Source organism: Muscardinus avellanarius (assembly GCF_963383645.1).
Source record: "Muscardinus avellanarius genome assembly, chromosome: 1".
NCBI classification, from domain to species: Eukaryota; Metazoa; Chordata; class Mammalia; order Rodentia; family Gliridae; genus Muscardinus; species Muscardinus avellanarius.
The window spans coordinates 28,337,646-28,358,162 of record NC_137786.1 but is presented as its reverse complement, the minus strand read 5'-3'; the positions used below and the strand labels follow the sequence as shown (position 1 = coordinate 28,358,162).

Genomic DNA, 20,517 nt, shown 5'->3' with positions numbered 1-20,517 from the left:
TATTTTTTATTCTTTATTTTGAAACAGGATCTCATTGAGTTGCAAAGGTCCTCACTAAGTATCTGAGGCTGTCCCCGAACTGCGGTCCTCTAGTCTCAGCCTCCCAAATGCTGGGATTTACAAGCGTGCACCACCACGTCAGGCTTGACAACTCTTTTAATTTACACAAACCGTCAGGCACGCCAAGAGGACTTAACCTAGTAATCACACCGCGAGACTTAATGTGTACAAAGACAGGGCACGAGACCCAACAGGTTTATGGTCTCTAAAAGGGATCATTAAGGTCGAGTGTTCAGTACCGTGTTCAGTACTAACTGCACAGGACTCGGGGCGCCCTGGTCTCCCTAGCGCAGGAGACCCAGGCAAGGGAAGAGAAAAGTTTAGCCGACAAGAGCAGTCCGCTGGTTTAAAGGGTCCGGGGGTCTGGCCCTGAGGGGCCGCTCCTCCCGCCAGCCAAGTCCTTCCTTCCCGCCTGCCGCGGGGCCCCAGGCGGAGAGCCGCCTCGGAAGACCAGGACGTTGGAGGCTGCGGGCTCCGACAGCCCCGCTGAGGTGCGGCAGAGGAGGTAGGCCGCGTCCACAGTGCTGGGCCGCCCGCGGTCCGGCCCTCCCGGCCGCTTCCGGCTTCCGGCCTCCGCTTCCGGCTTCCGGCTCCCGGCCCGCCCCGCGCCTCCTGCCACATCCCCGCTGACGTCAGCCCGCGCCGCCATATTGGGAGCCGCCGCCGCCGCCGCCGCCTCCTCCTCGGAGCTCGCTGGAGTCGCCCGCGGCCGCGGGCACGGCTCGAAGGCGCCCCTCTCCCGCCCCGCCGACGCTCGGCCGGCGCGGCTCCTCATGCCGGCTCCCGGCCCCGCTGCCGCCCGACGTCGCCCCGGCGCCGGGATCTAGCACGGAAGCCCGGCTCGGGCCGCGGGGGCGAGGAGGAGGACCCGGGAGGACGGCGCCGCGGCCGAGGAGCGAGCCCCGCGGCCCCGCGGCGCCGCGGCCCGCGCCATGACCTCGCTGACCCAGCGCAGCTCCGGCCTGGTGCAGCGGCGCACCGAGGCCTCGCGCAGCGCCGCCGACAAGGAGCGCGCGGCGGGCGGCGGCGGCGGCGAGGACGACGCGCAGAGCCGCCGCGACGAGCAGGACGACGACGACAAGGGCGACTCCAAGGAAACGCGGCTGACCCTGATGGAGGAGGTGCTGCTGCTGGGCCTCAAGGACCGCGAGGTGGGCGCGGCGCCGGCGTCCCCGTCCTCCTCCCCTGTCTCGTGCGAGTCGAGCCGGTGTAGACCGCAGGCTGCATCCCGGCCCGGACCCTGCGCGACCGGACCGGAACACCCGCCCTGAACTTTCCCGGGGTCTTGCAGGTTTTAGAGCCCGGGAGGGGTCCGTGGATCCGCTGGCTAAGGGTTTTTTTTTTTTTTTAACTAATTTAGGTATACCGTCTGGGCTCATGAAAAACTTGGGAGGGAAAGTTATTTTTCTAAGCAAAGTTAAGTCTAAATTCTCGTGAAACTTGGAAAAAAATTTTTTTAGGTGAACGTAATTTAGGTGAGAGATGAGTGTTAGTATTGCTGTTAAGTCTTACCGGTTGGTTCTTAAAGTTTTGTCATCTTAAGAGAGGGCTTTATTTATTTTTTGGGGGGTGGTACTGGGGTTCCTGGAAACCCTTCTACTTCCGGGCTACACTCCCAGACTTATTTTATACTTTTATATTTGGAAACAGGGTCTCTTAAGCCAGCCGGCTGGCTTCGAACCTGCGCGATCCTCCTGTTTCCGCCTCCCAAGCGCGGGGATTACAAGCGTGCGCCACCACGCCCGGACTTAAGGGGGGGCTATATATGAAGTGCTTGGAATGCTGGGTTCCTGATTTAATGAAAGGCCTCAAAGATGTTAGGTCAGTTTAAATTGACATAGATAGTTCTTTGTGTTCCAACCTTTGCAAAGTATTTTCTCTCCAGTACTCGAAATTTTCACACACACAGAAAAGTTGGGGAGAAAATGCTACAGTGAAAACACACACACACACACACACACACACACACACAGAATCTACATATTAGTTAACATTTTTGCTGTATTTGCAGTATCACTTAAGTACCCATCTGTGTGTGTGTGTGTGTGTGTGTGTGTGTGTGTGTGTGTAACTCAGGGGCACTCTACCACTGAGCTAAAATGCACCCAAAACTTTTTTTTTTTTTTTTGGTGGTACTGGGGTTCTTGGAAGCCCTTCTACCTCCGGGCTACACTCCCAGACCTATTTTTATATTTTTTAAAATTTGGAAACAGGGTCTCTTAAGCCAGGGAGGCTGGCTTTGAACCTGTGCGAACCTCTTGTCTCCACCTCCCAAGTGTGTGTGTGTGTGTGTGGGGGGGGGATTACAAGCCTGCGCAACCACGCTCGGCCCCAAAGACCTTTAAAAAATTTTTTTTTTTAACTTTGAAGCAGGTTTGTCATTAAGCTGCCGGAGCTGGCCTTGAGCTTGGGATCCTTCTGTCAGCCTCCCAAGTATTGATTACGCCTGGCCTATCCATCCACAAAAGTGAATTTTAAAGAACTGTGGACAGACACATGCTTAGATATTTTATAAATGATGTATGGTGAGGTGGCCTTAGAAGCTTGTTTTACCTCAACATGGAAGTTACAACATTTTGAGAGACACAAAAGTTTGAGATTGTGTTTTGATTTTCCAAATTGAAGAAGCTAGGTAAATTCTGTCCTTGTAAAATTAACTTTCTAGTGCCTCAGAATTTACTGTCTATATGTCAGTTTTGTATGGACTAATAATAGGTTAGTAATATGATGAACTGAAGTTAACTTTGAGAGAAATGTCTAGGGCATGAGCAATATCTTGATTTCTTGGGTCTTAATAACAATTACCTTGAAAAAAATTGATGTCCTTTCAGCTGTAAAAGGGACCCATTGCCGGTTTAAGTACTGAATTTTGAATGGTAGGGTCTAGTAATGTGATTAAAAAAAATTTTTTTTGAGGGGGTTGGTTCTGGGGATTGAACCCAGGGGCATTCTAGCTCTGAGCTACACCCTCAATCCCATTTGTAGGGTCTAGTAATGTGATTTAAAAAACATTTTTTTTTTGAGGGGGTTGGTTCTGGGGATTGAACCCAGGGGCATTCTAGCTTTGAGCTACACCCTCAATCCCATTTTATTTTATTTATTTACTTTATTTTATTTTATTTTTATTTTTTTGCAATAATGGGATGGAACCAGGGGCACTCTACCTCTGAGCGACACCCCCAGCCCTATTTTTTATTCTTTATTTTGAAACAGGGTCTCACTGAGTTGCAAAGGACCTCACTAAGTAGCTGAAGCTGTCCACAAACTGGTCCTCCTGTCTCAGCCTCCCAAATGCTGCAATTACAAGCTTGTGCCGCCACGCCTGGCTTATTTTTTATTTCAAAATGTGTTTCATTAAGTTGCTGAGGCCTAACTTCGAACCTGTGATTCTCCTGTCTCAGCATGGGCCACCAAGCATGGCAAGTAATGTGATTTTTAGAAAGTATTCAACTTGATTTTTTAGGCTTCACAGTTTAGAATTTTGGTAGTAAACATTTTTAAAGTTTTTCTTCCCCACTTGGGGACAAAAGTAGCAACATAGATTAAAACATTTTAGAAAATACAAAAAAGCAAAATGGAGAAAACATTTTTGGTTTATAGTTTTTTTTCTTCTGTGGTACTGGGGATTGAACCCAGGGGAGTTCTACCTTTGAGCTACACCCCCAGCCCCACCCTTTATTATTTGGAAACAGGATCTCTTAAGCCAGTGCTGCTGGCTTCAAACCTGCACCATCCTTGTCTCCGCCTCCCAGGTGCGGGGATTACTAGCCTGCGCCACCACTCCCGGCCTTTGGTTTATAGTTTTTTTATATTTATGTTTGTATAGAAACAAAAACTAGCTTTTGGTGTTGAGACACACTGAGAAATTATGGTGAGAAAATACCCCCCCCCCAGTATGTGTTACCCTAAATCATAGGTTCACAATCTTCTTTGTCTTACCTTTCCATTTTACTCAATGCCCTTCTGGAAATTTTCCTTATTTAAAGGAATACAAAGAAAGATGCGGTAACAGAATTTTTCTTCTTTTATGTATCTTCAGCATCTTTGGGAACCTGTTTTCTAAATGTTTACCGCTGTTACCATGCTATTTTTCTTTGGTCGGTTCTCATGAAAATCTAAAGAATTTGTTGAATTTTAAGGTAATTAATACTAGTTAGACAAGTTGAAGTTCTTTGGGAGGTAATTGAAATCCTCTCTTGTGTCTATTTTGCATCAGTCACTCTACTTTGCAAGTCTTGGCCAATATCCAGGCATTTGGTAGTTGTGATAATTTTTTTTTGCTGCTTTCAACAACCTATGCATAGGGAGACAAGTCTGGGGAGTTGGGTTCGGCTTTGTATTTGCCTTAAATTTTGATTTTAGCGATGAACCTCTCTGTATCTTTTCCTCCCATGACATATTTTTATGCTAGTACTTGTCCTGTAAACTCATTCATTCTTGTTTTTTTCCTTGGGAGGCCCCCCCCACCCATCCATGCCTCTTTTCTTTGCAGTGCCGCAGAGATCAAACCCAAGGCCTTACACATGCTAGGCGAGCGCTCTGCCGCTGAGATACATTCCCAGATCACCATATCTTTTGTCATTCTTTTTAGGGGACGGGAATTGCTTTTTTATCTTGGCATATTAATATTAGCTTTCAACATCCTAAATACAATTTCTAAATTTTAGCCATAATATAGAGCTTAAACAACTCACTACATTATATTATTTTAATTTAGCATCTATTTTTTTTAATATCTGGGTACTTAGAAGATAGTTAAAAGTGAACATTAAATTTAGGCAGGTCATTAATTTTTTAATTTTTTTTGTGGTACTGGGGATGGAACTCGGGCATTCTAACTCCGAGCCACACCCTCAGCCTAATATTTTATTCTTTATTTTGAAACAGGGTTTTACTGAGTTTACAAAGAGCCTTACTAAGTAGCTGAGGCTGTTCATGAATCACAATCCTCCTGTCTCAGCCTCCTGAATGCTGGATTACAAGTGTGTGCCACCACACCCGGCTTAGGCAGGTCACTAATATTGGATATATATTTTATATATCCAGACATATGAAATAACCTTATCTGAACTCAGACCGTCTTAAGAAATTGCTAAATGATGAAATTAATTTTACCTTAATTTTTCTTGAGGCATTAATTTACATTTTTTGTTTTTTAAAAATATTCTGATGGCCAGGAGTGGTGGTGCACGTTTATAATCCCAGAATTTGGGAAGCAGAGACTGGAGGATTGCAACCGGAGGACTGCAATTTGCAGACAGCCTCAGCTACTTAGGGAGGCCCTTAGCAATTAAGTGAGACCCTATTTTAAAAAAGAAAAAAAAAAAAAAGACTAAAAAATAGGACTGGGATGTAGCTCGGAAGTAGAATGTCCCTGGGTTCCATCCTTGGTACCACACACACACACACACACACACACACACACACACACACACACACTGATAAATGCTGGGCATGGTGGCACACGCTTGTAATCCCAGCAATCAGGAGGCTGCAACAGGAGGATCCAGGGTCGAGGCCAGCCTCAGCTACTTAGTGAGGCCCTTTGCAACTAAGAATAAAAAATTGGGATGAGGGTGTATCTCGGAGGTAGAATGCCCCTAGGTTCCACCTCCAGTGCAGCAAAAAAAAAAAAAAAAAAAAAGTTCTGATGAAGCTGGGTGTGTTGGCACTTGTCTGTAATCTTAGTACTTGGGAGGCCCAGACAGGAAGACTGCAGGCTTGAGGCCACCCTCAGCACCTTAGGGTGTCTTAATATGTCTCTTAAGAAAAATTAATTTAATCAGTTAGCAATTTCTTAAGATGGTGGTCTGAGTTCCGATAAGGTTATTTCATATGTGTGTATAGATATATAAGAACCTCAGCAATTTTGACCTTGTTTCAAAATAAAAAAATAAAATGAGGCTGAGGGTGTAGCCCAGAGGTAGAATGTTCCTGGGTTCCGCCCTGGGTACCACATACACACACAAAAAGTCCTGTTGGGCAATAATAAGCCTGCAGAAAAGTGTACGCAACTGTGATGAGTTTTCACAAGCTGGCGGTTGTTAAACCAGCACATAGCAGCATGAGAAACAGAAGCCTCACTTGAATTTCTTTCTGATCCCTACCATTTCTTTTCTTCTTTTCTTTTTTCTTTCTTGTGTGTGGTACTGGGGATGGAACCCAGGGGCATTCTACCTCCGAGCCACACCCCCAGCCCTAATTTTTGTTCTTTATTTTGAAGCAGGAGCTCACTAAGTAGCTGAGGTTGGCCGCGAACCCTGATCCTCCTGTCTCAGCCTCCCAAATGCTGGGATTACAAGCGTGCACCACAATGCCCGCCTCACTACCATTTCTTGAGGATAACTACCCCTTTAATTTTGTAATTCAGCATATAGTGTTTTTTTTTTTTTTTTTTTTTTTCGGCTCTAGGGCTGGAACCCCAGGGGCTGATTCAACCTCCAAGCTATACCCCCAGCCCGATTTTTTATTCTTTATTTGAAACCAGGTCTCACTGAGTTGCAAAGGGCCTCACTAAGTAGCTGAGGCTGTCCTCAAATTGCGATCCTCCGGTCTCAGCCTCCTGAATGCTGGGATTACAAGCTTGTGCCGCCAAGCCCGGCTTTAGAGTGATTTCTTTTTCTTAGTTTTTGTACTTTTGTGTGTCTGGCTTTTGTTCACTTGGTTAACTCATATTGTATGAGGTGATCAATTCTTACTGTCTGACCAATTTTAACACATTTTATAATGTGCAATTTAAAATTTTTTTTGTGGTACTGGGAATTGAACCCAGGGTCATTCTACCTCCTGAGAGACAACCCTAGTCCTTATGTATTTGGAAACAGAGTCTTGCTAAATTCCTGAGAACCTCCCTAAGTTACTGAGGCTGGCCTCAAACCTACGGTTCTTCTGTCTCAGCCTCCCAGTACTGGAATTACAGGCACACAGCAGTGCTAGACTGTAATGTACAGTATTTAAAAAGTTACTTTTATTTATATTCTGAATCAAGTCTCTCCCTTTTTTTGGAACAGAAGGTTTAGTTTGCCAACAAGCAGATGGTTTGGCTTCAAATTACCTATTAGGGGTGAGTCTAAAGTCATGGCAATTGATTTTTTTCCCCCTAATAAAAGTACATTTCAGATTTTTTACCAGTAATTTTTCTTTCTGCCCCTGCTCCCCTTTTGCTGGTACTGCAGATTGAACCCAAATGTGTTCTACCTCTGAGTTACAGCCCCCAGACTTGTTTGTTTATTGTGGTACTAGGGATTGAATTTAGAGACATCCCTTTGGGCTACACCCCCAGCCCTGTTTTATTTTTTGTGGTACTGGAGATTGAACCCAGTACTTTCTACTTCTAAGTTCACCTTCAACCCTATTATATTTTTTATTTGGAAACAAGGTCTCACTAAGTTGCTGAGGCCCTCACTAGATTCCTGGGGAGGCTGGCCTCCAACCTTTGATCCTTCTATCTCAGCCTCTCATCTCACAATTGAATTACAGGCATAAGTCATTATATCTCGCCCTTTTTATTTTGAAACAGGGTCTTGCTAGGTTGTTGAGGATCTTGCTAAGAGGTTGATGGCATTGAACCTGGCATTCTCCCAAGTACTGGGATTACAGGCATGCACCACTGGGCTTGGCTTTTGTGGCCATTTTATTAACTCTCCTACTGTGTTTTCTCTTTTTTGTTTTGTGTGTAGCCCCAGGATGGCCTCAAGATGCTTCTTCCCCTACCCTTTTGTGGTGCAGCCACTTCCTTCAGATGTTTCTTTTTTTTCCCCTGAGGCTTTGGATCTGGAAAGAGTAATAGCTGTGGGTTTTTTGAGACCTTTTCAGAGTAGTATCCCTGTGTAGATCAGACTGTTCTCTGATGGACTGCTTTGAGCACCTTTCTCCCTAGTGCATTGGTGCTGTTTTTTTCTCCAGCCTGATTTCCAGTCACCATTGTATGTATAAGTTTCAGTAGCCTTCAGTAAAGTTCCTTTTTAAACATAGCATTTCTAGCTGGGCATAGTAGCACACACTTGTAGTCCCAGTACTTGGGAAGTTGAGACAGGAGGATTGCAGGATCACAGCCAGTCTCAGCTACTTAGTGAGACCTTGCTTCAAAATAAAGAATAAAAAATAGGAAGCCAGGTGTGGTGGCACACGCTTATAATGCCAAGAATTCAGGAGGCTGGTGCGGTTCACGGACAGCCTTAGCTACTTAGTGAGGCCCTGTTTCAAATTAAAGACTAAAAAATAGATCAGAGTGTGGAGCTCGGAGGTCTAATGTACCTGGGTTCCATTTCCAGACCCACCCCCCCCCAAAAAAAAAAAAATAGGGCCGGGGATATAGCTCAGAGGTAGAATGTGCCCCTGGCTTCAATCTCTAGTTGCGCCAAAAAAAAAAAGGCATTTCTAATGCTTGTAGAGAAGGGCTTTAATGTCATAGCCCCAAATGTTGAAAAATATGTGCTTGAGCTAGATAATAATGTTTAAAATGATGGAACTGATTTATCTGTGTGTTTGACACTGGCTCCAAATATGTGTTCTGTTTCCCAAGGTCACTACTTTAAAATACAGTTATTAAAAACATGATTTTTTTCACACAGGCAGTTGATAATCTACCATTTTTTCATATCAAATCTAAATGAGAAATTTATTCAACAAATAATTCATTTTCGAGATGTGCTAAGATTTATAGTAATATACAAATGTAATAGCTGGGTGAGGTGGCACACTTTTGTAGTCATAGTACTTGGGAGGCTGAAACAGGATTGCAGAATTGAAGCTAGCAGTAGCAATTTAGGGAGACCTTACTTCAAAATAAAAAATAAAAAAGGGCTAGGGGTGTAGTTCCAAGGTAGAGCAATCTTGGGTTCAAAACTCACTAACCCCTCCTCCAAAAATTTTTTTAATAAAAAGGCCTGAGGGGTTTCTGTCCTCCCTCCCTCCATCCCTCCATAGAACCCAGAGGAGCTCTATAACTTCTTCCTTTTTTATTTGAGACAGGGTCTCACTAAGCTGCCTAGGCTGACCTCTAACCTGGATCCTCCTTCCTTATCCTCTGGAATAGCTAAGAAGGCTTTTGAGTTTTCAAAGAATTTTGTGATTTCTAATACAAATACAAATAGTATTTACTTCTTATTTTTGAAAGTTTGTTTTCATATATTTAAACACAAGTATGAGATTTACAGATCAAAAATTAGTTTTTGGAGCTCATTGGGTCATTTGATTATACATTCTAAGTAAAATTTTATACTGTTGAGATTTTTTTTAGCTGGGTGTGGTGAGTATGCCTGTAATCCTAGTAGTTGGGAGGCTGTGAAAGGAGGATTGCAGATTTGAGGACAGCCTCAGCAAGTAGTGAGACTCTCAGCAACCTAGTGGGACCCTCTTCCAAAACAAGAGATAAAAAGAAGAAAAATAGGAATAAGCTAAGCATGGTGGTGCATGCTTATAATCCCAAAGTTAGGCTGAGAAAGGAGGGTCACAGATTGGAGGCCAGCCTCAGCTACTTAGTGAGACCCTGTTTCTAAATAAATTATAAAAAGGGCTGGGGTAGAAGGCCCCTGGGTTCTACCCCCCCCCCAGTACCACACACACACACACAAAGTTGAGAGAATTGCCCGATGTGGTGGCGCCTGCTTGCAATCCCAGCATTTGGAGGCTGAGGCAGGAGGATTGCGGTTCAAAGCCAGCCTCAGCTACTTAGGCCCTGTGCAACTCGGTGAGACCCTGTTTCGACCCTGCTGGGGATGTGGCTTCAGAGGTAGAATGCCCCTGGGTTCAATCCCCAGTACCACACACACACAGACAAATTTGAGATAATATTCTTTTTTCCCTATAATATCTTCAGATATTTGGCCTATCTTTGTAGCATGTCTCCGCTTACACTAGCCATACTTCAAGTGTTCAAGTGTCTGGTTTGTAGACACGTGACTTGCTCCTACCGTACTAGAATGTAGTTATAGAACAGGCAGTGTGGTTTCAAGTCATATTTTTCTTGAGGATTGGAGAGGACAAGAAAATATTTTTCACTGTGAGTGGCCAACCTTGAGTATCTTTTTAACAAAAAACTCTTGGATAAGTAGACACATAAGAGTAGATTAGTGACTGCTAGACCTAATAGCAAGAACTCTTCTCATTGTTCATAGTTTTAAGAGGCCCAGTGAACAGTAACCCCTCTTTTTCATTCAATTGAGCCGCTTGAGGGAAAAGGGAGTCAGACAGTTGGAGATTCAAATAAATATCAGTCTTACTACTGAGCAAAGGCTGGGTGGTTTGATGTTCGGTGAATTTGGGTTTCCTGAAATCTCTGTCTCCTAAATTTTTTTTTTCTTTTGTAGTACTGGGGATTGAACCCAGGGGCATTATACTTTGAGCTGTACCCCAGCACTTTTTACTTTGAAACAGGATCTTGCTAGGTTTCTGAGGCTGTCTTTGAACTTGTGATCCTCCTGTTTCGGCTTCCCAAGTACTAGTATTATACGCATGTGCCACCAAACCCCACTGCTCCCTAAATTTTGACCTTGAAACTGTCCACTGACAGGAGGATTGTGCCTACAGAGCCTGTGTCTTGGATCATTGCCTCATTTTGTGAGTGAGTGTGTCTGTGTGTGTATTACTAGGGATTAATCTCAGGGCCATTCTACCTCTAGCCGTATTTGTTTTTGGTGCTGGGAAACAGTCTCACTAGGTGGCTGACGGTCTCACTACTTGCTGAGGCTGGTGCTCAACCTGCAGTCCTCCAGTTTTAGCCTCCCAAGTACTGGGATTACAAGCATGCGCCACCATGCCTGGCATGCGCGCGCCTGTGTGTGTGTGTGTGTGACTGTGGGTTGAACCCGGGGGCATTCTACTTCTGAGCTATTCCCTTAGTCTCTTTCTTTCTTTTTTTTCTTTCCTTTTTGGTGGTGCTGGGATGGAACTCAGGGGCCTTCTACCTCCGGGCTACACTCCCAGACCTATTTTATATATATTTGTTTTTATTTGGAAACAGGGTCTCTTAGAATCTGCGTGATCCTCCTGTCTCAGCCTCCCAAGCTCGGGGATTACAAGCGTGGGCCACCACGCCCGGCCTTATTTATTTTGAAATAGGTTCTCCCTTAGTGCAGGGCTTCACTAAGTACCTGAGGCTAGACATGAACCTGTGATCCTTCTGTCACAGCCTGCCAAATACTGAGATTACAAGTGTGCGCCACCACACCTGGCTCTATTTTTTTGTTGTGAAACAAGGTCTGGCAAGGTTGCTAAGAGTTTTGCTAGTTTGCTACCATGGTCCTTGAACTTGGATCCTCCTGTCTTAGCCTAAGTATTGGGATTACAGGCATGTGCCACCATGACCAAGTTTCATTTGTTATTGTACTATTCATTTTTTCTGTTGGGCTCTTTGTTCCTGGATGGCATGCTATATGAAAAAAAGGAGTTTATCCCAGTTTAGTTGTGAACAGCTTTATGAGATCTGCCCTGAATATTGGCCATTTAGCTGAGCATCTGACCCTGGGAACGTTCACCGGCAGATTGAGTGGTACAGGACCCTGCAGTGTACCTACCTGGTGCTCCATTGGGAAAATCTAACTTCCGTGAGAATTAATGTGATTATGAAGAAGTTTTGAATTAGTTTCTAGGGTTTTTGATTTCCTGTCTCTTGTGTCCTTTTCTTCCCAGTTTTGTTAGAAGCTTGAGCTGTGTATGATACACTTTCAGATGTGCCTGTTTTAGATGTTCTTGCATCTCAACTCACCAGTACAACATATTAAGGTCTTAATAGCATACTCTTATTCTTGCATGCTTTGTCCTATTTTGGACCCAAATACCTGATGGATTCTTTGGGATATTTGTGGGATGTTTTTGTTTTCTCCCATCCATGTAATTTAGAACATAGAGACTAATTTCTGATTACAGTCTTGAACTTAAAGTGTCCCAAACTATTTCTTTTATGATCTTTTAACTTTCCTCAGGACTGAGTTGTCTGTTACTCTTAGTGCAGCTGGTACTCTTACTGCTTCACCGGCCAGCTGATGGTATGGCCTTATTGTGACCCTGAACTTTGAGCACTAGTCCTCTATCCTCTGCCACTGTGAAGATCTCTTCTTTGTGTTGTTGCAGTACTAGAGATTGACCCCCAAAGGCATTCTACTTCTGAGCTATACCCCCAGTCCTATTTTATTTTTTATATTGAATCTGGGTCTCACTCAGATGCTGAGTCTGGCCTCAGAAACATGTGAATCCTACTGTTTCAGCCTCCCAAAGTACTGGGATCACAGGTGCTACCTCGCTTGGCTAGCTAATTCATTGCTGGTTGTAGAATTTCAAATCAATTTAGGATTGAAGTGATTATTGGCTTCCAGGAGTGAGAGTTGTGTTCCACACCTTGAAAGCTTTATTATTTTTTTCCTTTCCCACCCCACCCTTCCTTTGCTGGGGATCAGACCTGTGGCTTGAACCTGCTAGGCAATCTCCCTGCCATGGAGTTGCAGTCCCAGCCCGAGTACTTCATCAGTTCTTTCCTCTTATCCATATGACTGTAAATATAGCCAGTTTTGCTTTTTAAAAATCATACCTGTTTTGATGTTGCCAGTGAGTCACTAGTTTTTCTCCACATACTGTAACTACCTTTTTTTTTTTTTTTGTGGTACTGGGGATGGAACCCAGGGGCTTTCTACCTCCGGGCTATACTCCTAGACCTATTTAATACTTTATTTGGAAACAGGGTCTCACTAAGTTGCTGAGAGCCTCACTAAGTAGCTGAGGCTGGCTTTGAACCTGTGTGATCCTCCTGTCTCAGCCTTCCAAGTCCTGGGATTACAAGCGTGCTCCACTACGCCCGGCTGTAACTACCATTTTATTTTTTTTTATTTTTTATTTTTTTTTTTATTGAACGTAAATAGTATACATTTACACTATATTTGATGCCCTCCCCCCCCGCCCCCATTTTCCTTTCCCCCCTCCCACCAATGGCTGTCCAGGTTAACCATGACTTATTCATACTTTTACACATGTTCAGGTGTAGACCCTCTTAATCAAGACCGACCATCCTCCTCTCCTATCTTACCATCCAAACTTAGCTAGTATTTCCCCTTCAATAACTGGAGTCCCACTGGTATTCTTTGTGTTTCCTAGGTTGGGCATATTAGAGGAAACATATGTATCTTCTTTTGTACTTGGCTGATCTCACTTAACATAATGTTCTCCAGGGTTTTCCATCTCCTTGCAAATGACATAATTTTGTTCTTCTTTATGGCTGAATAGAATTCCATTGTGTGTATTTCCCACAGTTTTGCTATCCATTCATCTGTTGATGGTGATCTGGGTTGGTTCCATATTTTGGCTATTACAAATTGTGCTGCTATGAACATAGGTATGCATATGTTGCTATATTTCTCTGAATTCAACCCCTTTGGAAAGATACCCAGGAGTGGTATAGCTGGATCATATGGTGGATCTATTCCCACCTTTCTTAGGAATCTCCACACAGATCTCCATAGTGGCTGAACTAGTTTGCACTCCCATCAACAGTGTAAAAGAGTTCCTCTTTCCCCACATCCTCGTCAGCATTTGTTGTTGTTTGATTTCTTTATGCTTGCTACTCTGACTGGGGTTAGATGGAATCTCAATGTAGTTTTGATTTGCATCTCCCTGATGGCCAGTGATGAAGAACATCTTTTCATGTATCTATTAGCCCTTTGTATCTCTTCTTTTGTGAAGTGTCTATTTATGTAACTACCATTTTAAAAGTTGCGGGCTTGCTCTGCTTGGTAAGGTTTTTGCTGGGACACAAAACATGTTGTGAATATATAACCATAGTGCCTAGATCAAAGGCTCTTGTAATCTTTTTTTTTTTTTGGTGATACTGGGAATTGAACCCAGAGATGTTCTACCTCTAAGCTCCTCCCCCATCCCTGTTTTGTTTTTTATTTTGAAACAGGGTCTTGCTTGCAGAGGACCTCACTAAGTTGCTGAGGCTGGATGCAAACCTGTGATCCTCCTATCTCAGTCTCTTTAAGTACTGTGATTACAGGCTTGCACTACTACACCTACAGTAATTGTTTTATTTTTATTCATTTATTTATTTTTTTGTACTGGAGGTGGAACCCAGGGGTTTTCTACCTCTAGGCTATACTCCCAGACCTATTTTATATTTTATTTGGAAACAGGGTCTCACTAAGTAGCTGAAGCTGGCTTCGAACCTGTGCGATCCTCCCGCCTCAGCCTCCTAAGCAGGGGGATTACAAGCCTGTGCCACCACTCCTGGCAGTAATTGTCTTATTGAGAGCAATGTTCTGTCTAAAATTATCTTGGCAGTTTAGTTGTCCTTAACCTACCCTTGTAAAATCATCTTCACAAAGAAGTTGGGCAGGTTGGTGAAATGACTAGATCTGGGTTTTTCAGTCACTCTGTCTTGTACCAAGCGTAAGTACTCACCAGTAACTGACAAGCCCGTGTCTCCACTGCTAAGTATCTGTAAGGCCTAGGTTTCTTCTTTTTTCTATGTGTTTAGGTTAGCTTGATAGCTATAATACCATATATCCTTTAAAGTACAGTCTATTTAAAATTAACACCTCTTATTTCAGAGACACTAAGGTTTAAAAATATGTTTAGGAATTTATGAGACATATTATTAAGGTTAGCACTAGACAGAAATTAAAAGATTAAAGAGCTCCTCAGCACTTGGCTAGGCCAAATCTGTTTTACTCTTTTATTTTGAAACAGGGTCTCACTGAGTGTGGAGGGGCTCACTAAGTGCTGGAGCTGGCCTTGTACTGGGATTACAAGCAGGGGCCTCCATCTCCATTCAACCTGCCCTTTTAAAGTCCCCTTCCTCGTGTGTGTGTGTGTGTGTGTGTGTGTGTGTGTGTGTGTGTGTGTGTGTGTGTTGCTGGGTATTGAACCCAGGGTAATTCTCCCTCCGAGCTATACCCCCAATTTCTTATTCTTCATTTTGAAACAGGGTCTCACTAAGTTGTGGAGGGCATTACTAAGTAGCTGAGGCTGGCTGCAAACCTGGATCCTCCTGTCTCAGCATCCCAAGTATTGGGATTATAAGCGTGTGCCACCACGTCCGCCCTCCTCTAATTCTCGATCATATTTTTATGATGTGGGTTTTAGCAGGAGGTCATCAAAATAGTAGACTATCCTGTTGTTTGGTATGTCTTTGTTGTCTCCATTTATGGAATATTCCTGTTGCGTCCCAGAATCTTGGTACAGAATTATCCTTGCCTATTCATCTACTTTCCCATGTGAAATTATTTTGGGTAATTCCTACGTGAATAACCCAAAACCATTCACTAAATATGCCTGTGTAAAGTCTGTTATTAAAGTTTTGCCAACATCTCTGTGTTTCTGGAACCCAGAGAGAGTGGTTGAGAATGACATATTTAGTTCTCTGCTATCAAAAGTAAATTTCTAAATCCTGTTCGGCTGGGATTTTCAGGTTGCAGACCTCTCCGCACCCATTCCTGCTTCATGAAGTATACTGTTGTCTAGTTTGTAGAACTGTAACTCTAGGAACTTCATCTCTGTCCAGGCCAGTTAGAGCCACACATCTATAACATCTGTAACTTAGTTTCCTAGGGAATTCATTCCCATGCTCACAGAGCTTTAATTGTAATTACTTAGTCTCTGTAAATTACTGGTTTTATTAACCACTTTGCTAAATCTGGTAATTTTAGTTGGATAGAGCTCTAGCATTTACAACTTTGAATGGATTTTCTCAAATCCAGGCAGTGTCTGCCTCTTTAGTGCACAGTTAAATTGACCTCTTAAAATGCCTAATGCCTTATATTTTTGTTTATTCCCTAATGACTTCCTTAACCCAAGTTCTCATTTTCCCAAAGTTCTCCTTCTCAGGAAAGTTAGCTTCATGAGGCTATTTTTAAGTCTCAGTATCCATAGTGAAGTTTCATGAACCCTGGTGGTCAGCCGTTTTCTGAAATATATAGGGTGACCCCTATGACCTGGCAGAGTACTGCCTTAAAAAATGCGCCAGATACAAGGATCCAGGCCTCCTGAATTCCCATTCTTCAGTGATTCAGTTGGCCTGCGTTTTCTTCCTACCAAAATTGTTTTTTGTCCATTTTTGAGCCTTAATCAGAACCAGTTATAGCTTCTGCTTTCTCACTAGAGCTGGGAGTTTTGGTAACTGGCAACACTACCGAGAAGGTTGTTGGCTTGCTTGTGCATGTGCAAACTACCTCCCTCTTTGTAGTACCGAGGATTGAATCCAGGGTGTTCTACTTCTGAGCTACACCCTCACCCCTATTTTCTTATTTTGAAACAGGGTCTCACTAAGTTGCTGAGGCTGTCCATGAACCTGTGATCTTCCTCTCTCAGCCTCCCAGGTACTAAGATTTCAGGCGTGCACCACCCTGCCTGGCTTATCGTTATAATTTGAATGACCCGTTATTTGCTCCTCAAGAGTACCCTGGTGTAATGCCTCATTGACAAGTATCCTTATATCCCGAGATATCTTACCTACCTTGCATGTCTAACTGGTCTTCCATCTTGATGATACTCTTACATTCTCTTTTCTTTTCTTTTCTTTTTTGATGGTACAGGGGTTCCTGGAAGCCCTTCTACCTCCGGGCTACACTCCCAGACCTATTTTATATTTTTTTATATTTTTTTTATTTGGAAACAGGGTCTTCTAAGCCAGCACGGGTGGCTGGCTTCGAACCTGCGCACAGAGATTAGAAGCGTGCACCAGCACGCCCGGCTACATTCACTTTCTTAGGGCCAATCCGATCCTTTTACTGTTTATTACTTAGACTTTAGACACAATTATCCTTTTCATTCATGGGCCCATACGTCTTTTTTTGCTAATTTTCTTCCAAAATTAGCCTTATGTTTTTATCTTAATAGCAATGAACAAATGAATGAACGAATGTCCTAATTATCTGAGGAGAAATTGGCTAGTTCTTTTCCTCTTGAGCTCCTTAAGTTGCCCACATATCCTAATCATAAACACTAATTTGAGGCAGCAGTATTTTCCTGGAGCTCATGATCTGAATGAGTCTAATACACAACTTAGTAAAGCATGAATTATATTTCTAAGCCTCCGACCTCCAAAGTTATTTGTTGTTTATTTGTAAGGCTATGTGGTGATAAAACAAAAAAACTCATGAAAATCCTAGATTAATAATATACGTTAATTGTATTTTCCCAGTATTTTATTATGGAAAGACATGAAAGGTAAAAGGTACCAAAAAGGACTGGCCTCAGATATTTCTAATTTTGACTCTTAATTCAAGGTAAATTAGCTATTTTGTTTTGTTTTGTTTTAAATAGGGTTACACATCATTTTGGAATGACTGTATATCATCTGGATTACGTGGATGTATGTTAATTGAATTAGCATTGAGAGGAAGGTTACAACTAGAGGCTTGTGGAATGAGACGTAAAAGTCTTTTAACAAGAAAGGTAAGAGGATTGCTAAATAACATCCTTTTAAAGAGTTTGTACTGCTTGAAATGAAGAATGTTTCTACTAATAGCTTTGAACAAGTAAATATTGGATTGCCTTTCTATATCATTTTTGTATTCTTGGTTTCCTAGCCCTTCCTTATATAATGAATAATGTAATTCCTTGTTAGGATCATTGACTACTGCTTCTTATCTGTTCAGAAAGATACCTATTCATTGCTGCCACTAAAAGCCATCAATTTTAAAGACTTAAAGTCATAGATTTGGGTGTGGTGCTACATACCTATAATTCTAGTACTTGGGAGGCTGATATAGGAAGATAAGGTTTGAGGCCAACCCCAGCAACTTAGGGAAACCCTTTTTCAAAAACAGAAATGTCTGGGGTTATTAATTGGAGGTAGAAAACCCCTGGGTTCAATGCCCAGTACCAAAAACAAAAATCCCTCAAAAGAGTTACTGTGAAAATTATACATAGACTTGTTGTTCTTTTTGGCAGACTATGAGTGATTTTTAGATCTCTTTTCTCCCCTGTGGAGGCTTGGGAAGGTACTTCTGTGGTGTGGTAAAATAGAGGCTATGTTGGCAATTTTTAATTTTTAGAATTTTTAACTTTAACCTCAATTTCAGATACTTAAGACTTTCTCTTCCAGGCTACCTGTGTTTCTTAGGGGAATGGTGTTTCAGAACTCTGTGTGTGTGTGTGTGTGTGTGTGTGTGTGTTTACTGGGGATGAGGGGCATTCTACCTCTGAGCTATGCCTCTAGCCCTCTTTATTTTGAAATGGTCTTGCTGAGTTGCTGAGGCTGTTACTGAACCTGTGATCCTTTTGTCTCATCCTCCCAAGTATTGGGATTACAGGCATGCACACTAAGTCTGACCAAAACTAATTTTTCTTTAATACAGTTTTTTTGGAGTGTGGTACTGGGGGTGGAACCCAGGGGCTTTTCTACTTCTGGGCTATACTCCCAGACCTATTTGATATTTTATTTGGAAACAGGGTCTCACTAAGTTGCTGAGAGCCTCACCCATGCCCAGCTTAATACAATGTTTTAATAGGTTAGAACCTTTTTTTTTTTTTTTTTTGGTAGTACTGGGGTATTAAAACCAAGAGCATTCTAACTCCAAGCTATACCCCTAGTCCTTTTATTTATTTTTTGAAACAGTCTCATTAGTTTGTAAGAATCTCACTAAATTGCTGAGGCTGCCCTCAAACCTGTGAACCTCCTGTCTCAGCCTCCCAAGTACTCAGATTACAGGCATGTGCCACCACAGCTGGCTCCTAAACATTATTTTGCTTGATGTGCTACAGAGAACAATTGTCTTGTAGGAAAGAAAGCTGTGAATGTATTTGTGTACGTTATATGCAAAAAATAAATACTGCTGGTCTGAGAATGTAGCTCAGTGGTAGAGCACTTGCCTAGCATGAATGAGGCCCTGGGTTCAATCCCCAGTACTGCAGGTTGGGGGAGGGGTAAACACGGCATTAAAAATATCATACGTGGGATTTTAAAAATTAATCTAGTCTTAAAGTCATGTGAGCTAGCAGGACACAGTTTTTTAAATTACTGCTTTAGATAACTACTTTATACAGTAGTGATTTCTGGAGGAAAGCAGCTTTAGGAATCTGTTACAGTTATCGATGAAGTACAGTGAAATACATCATCAGTCACTACTGATTGTAGTAATAACTTAAGCACTTTTGCATTGATGTTACAAAGTCATGACCTAAAATGAAGTGAAAAAATGGTGGATTTTTTTTTGTAATATGGAGTATTGAAGCCAGGGGCATCCTACCTCTAAGCTATACCACTCACTCCTGTTTTTTATTCTTCTTTTTAAAACAGGGTCTCACTAAGTTGCGGAGGGCCTCACTAAGTAGCTGAGGTTCAACGCGAACTTTTCATTCTCCTGTCTCAGCCTCCCAAGTGCTGGGATTACAAGCGTGTGCCACCAGGCCCGGCTGAAAAGATTGTGATACTGGTTCGTTTAGTGATAATAGGACAAGTTCTCTTTGGGGACTCCCAGGGAGATTCTCTTTCTCTCCTCTTCCAGCTGTTGGTTGCTTCAGTTATTCCTTCCTCTGGCCACATCTGCCTCACTCTGTCTTCATACACCTTCTCTGTTTCTCATGCAGAAATGCTTGTTATACAATTTAGGGTCCTTCTGGACTGTCCCATGACGATCTTGGGATCTTTGACTTAATTTCCTCTGCAAAGACCCTTTTCCCAAATAGGTTCCTGGGGTTGAAGCCTAATTGTTTTTGAGGAGCCACCATTAAATTTACTGTCATTCTCTTTAGCTTTTTTAGGGGGGCTTACCTTGTTGTGTCAAATAAGCACATATTGCCATCTCTTAATACATCAATTTGAGACATGCTTCACTTTCTGCTAGGCTAGATGAACATTTAACTGTCTTATGTGTACTATCTTCCCTTACTTACCCCTTCAGTTTTTCTAATTGAGACAGACATGCCATGTACTTTTTGCAGAACACTGATAATTGTTACTACAGTTCTGTTGATACTCTTTTCTGTGGAGTTAGAGCCTATGATATTTTCCTGTTTTTTTTTTTCTCCTAGGACGAGTAATTCTCAGTGTTTCTCTTTTTAAAAAGATTTCTATGTAAATTTCCTTAAATGTTCCATCATAGGAAAATTATTAATTTTCAAATGGTCAGATACATCAGACTCTGTAGTCCAGACTGGTTGTCTCTAATTTATCTTGGGACTTCATGTCACATTTTTTTTTTTTTTTTGTATTCAAACCCATTTCTAGGAGCTCATGTCCCCCCCCCCCCCACACACACACACCTTCTTAGAAACTCTTTTGAGTTCTGCATGCCTTAAAATAAATTTATTGTACTGTGTGTATGTGTGTGTGTGGTCCTGGGGGTGGAACCCAGGGGCTTTTCTACCTCCAGGCTATACTCCCAGACCTATTTTATACTTTATTTGGAAACAGGGTCTCACTAAGTTGCTGAGAACCTCACTAAGTAGCTGAAGCTGGCTTTGAACCTGTGCGATCCTCCTGTGTCAGCTTCCCAAGCGCGGGGATTACAAGCGTGCGCCACCACG

General features: G+C 42.7%; 1 protein-coding gene across 1 annotated transcript in view; it reads left to right on the top strand.

The window, feature by feature from the left end:
* Positions 1-992: 992 nt before the first annotated feature.
* Positions 993-20,517, top strand: part of GOLPH3 (golgi phosphoprotein 3) — a gene marked incomplete at both ends in the record, with an annotated part of 41,384 nt that continues 21,859 nt past the window's right edge. Inside the window, 2 exons of the mRNA XM_080700701.1 lie at positions 993-1,211; positions 17,311-17,442. Coding sequence (XP_080556827.1) covers positions 993-1,211; positions 17,311-17,442 — 351 coding nt within the window. The remainder of the gene's footprint in view (positions 1,212-17,310; positions 17,443-20,517) is intronic.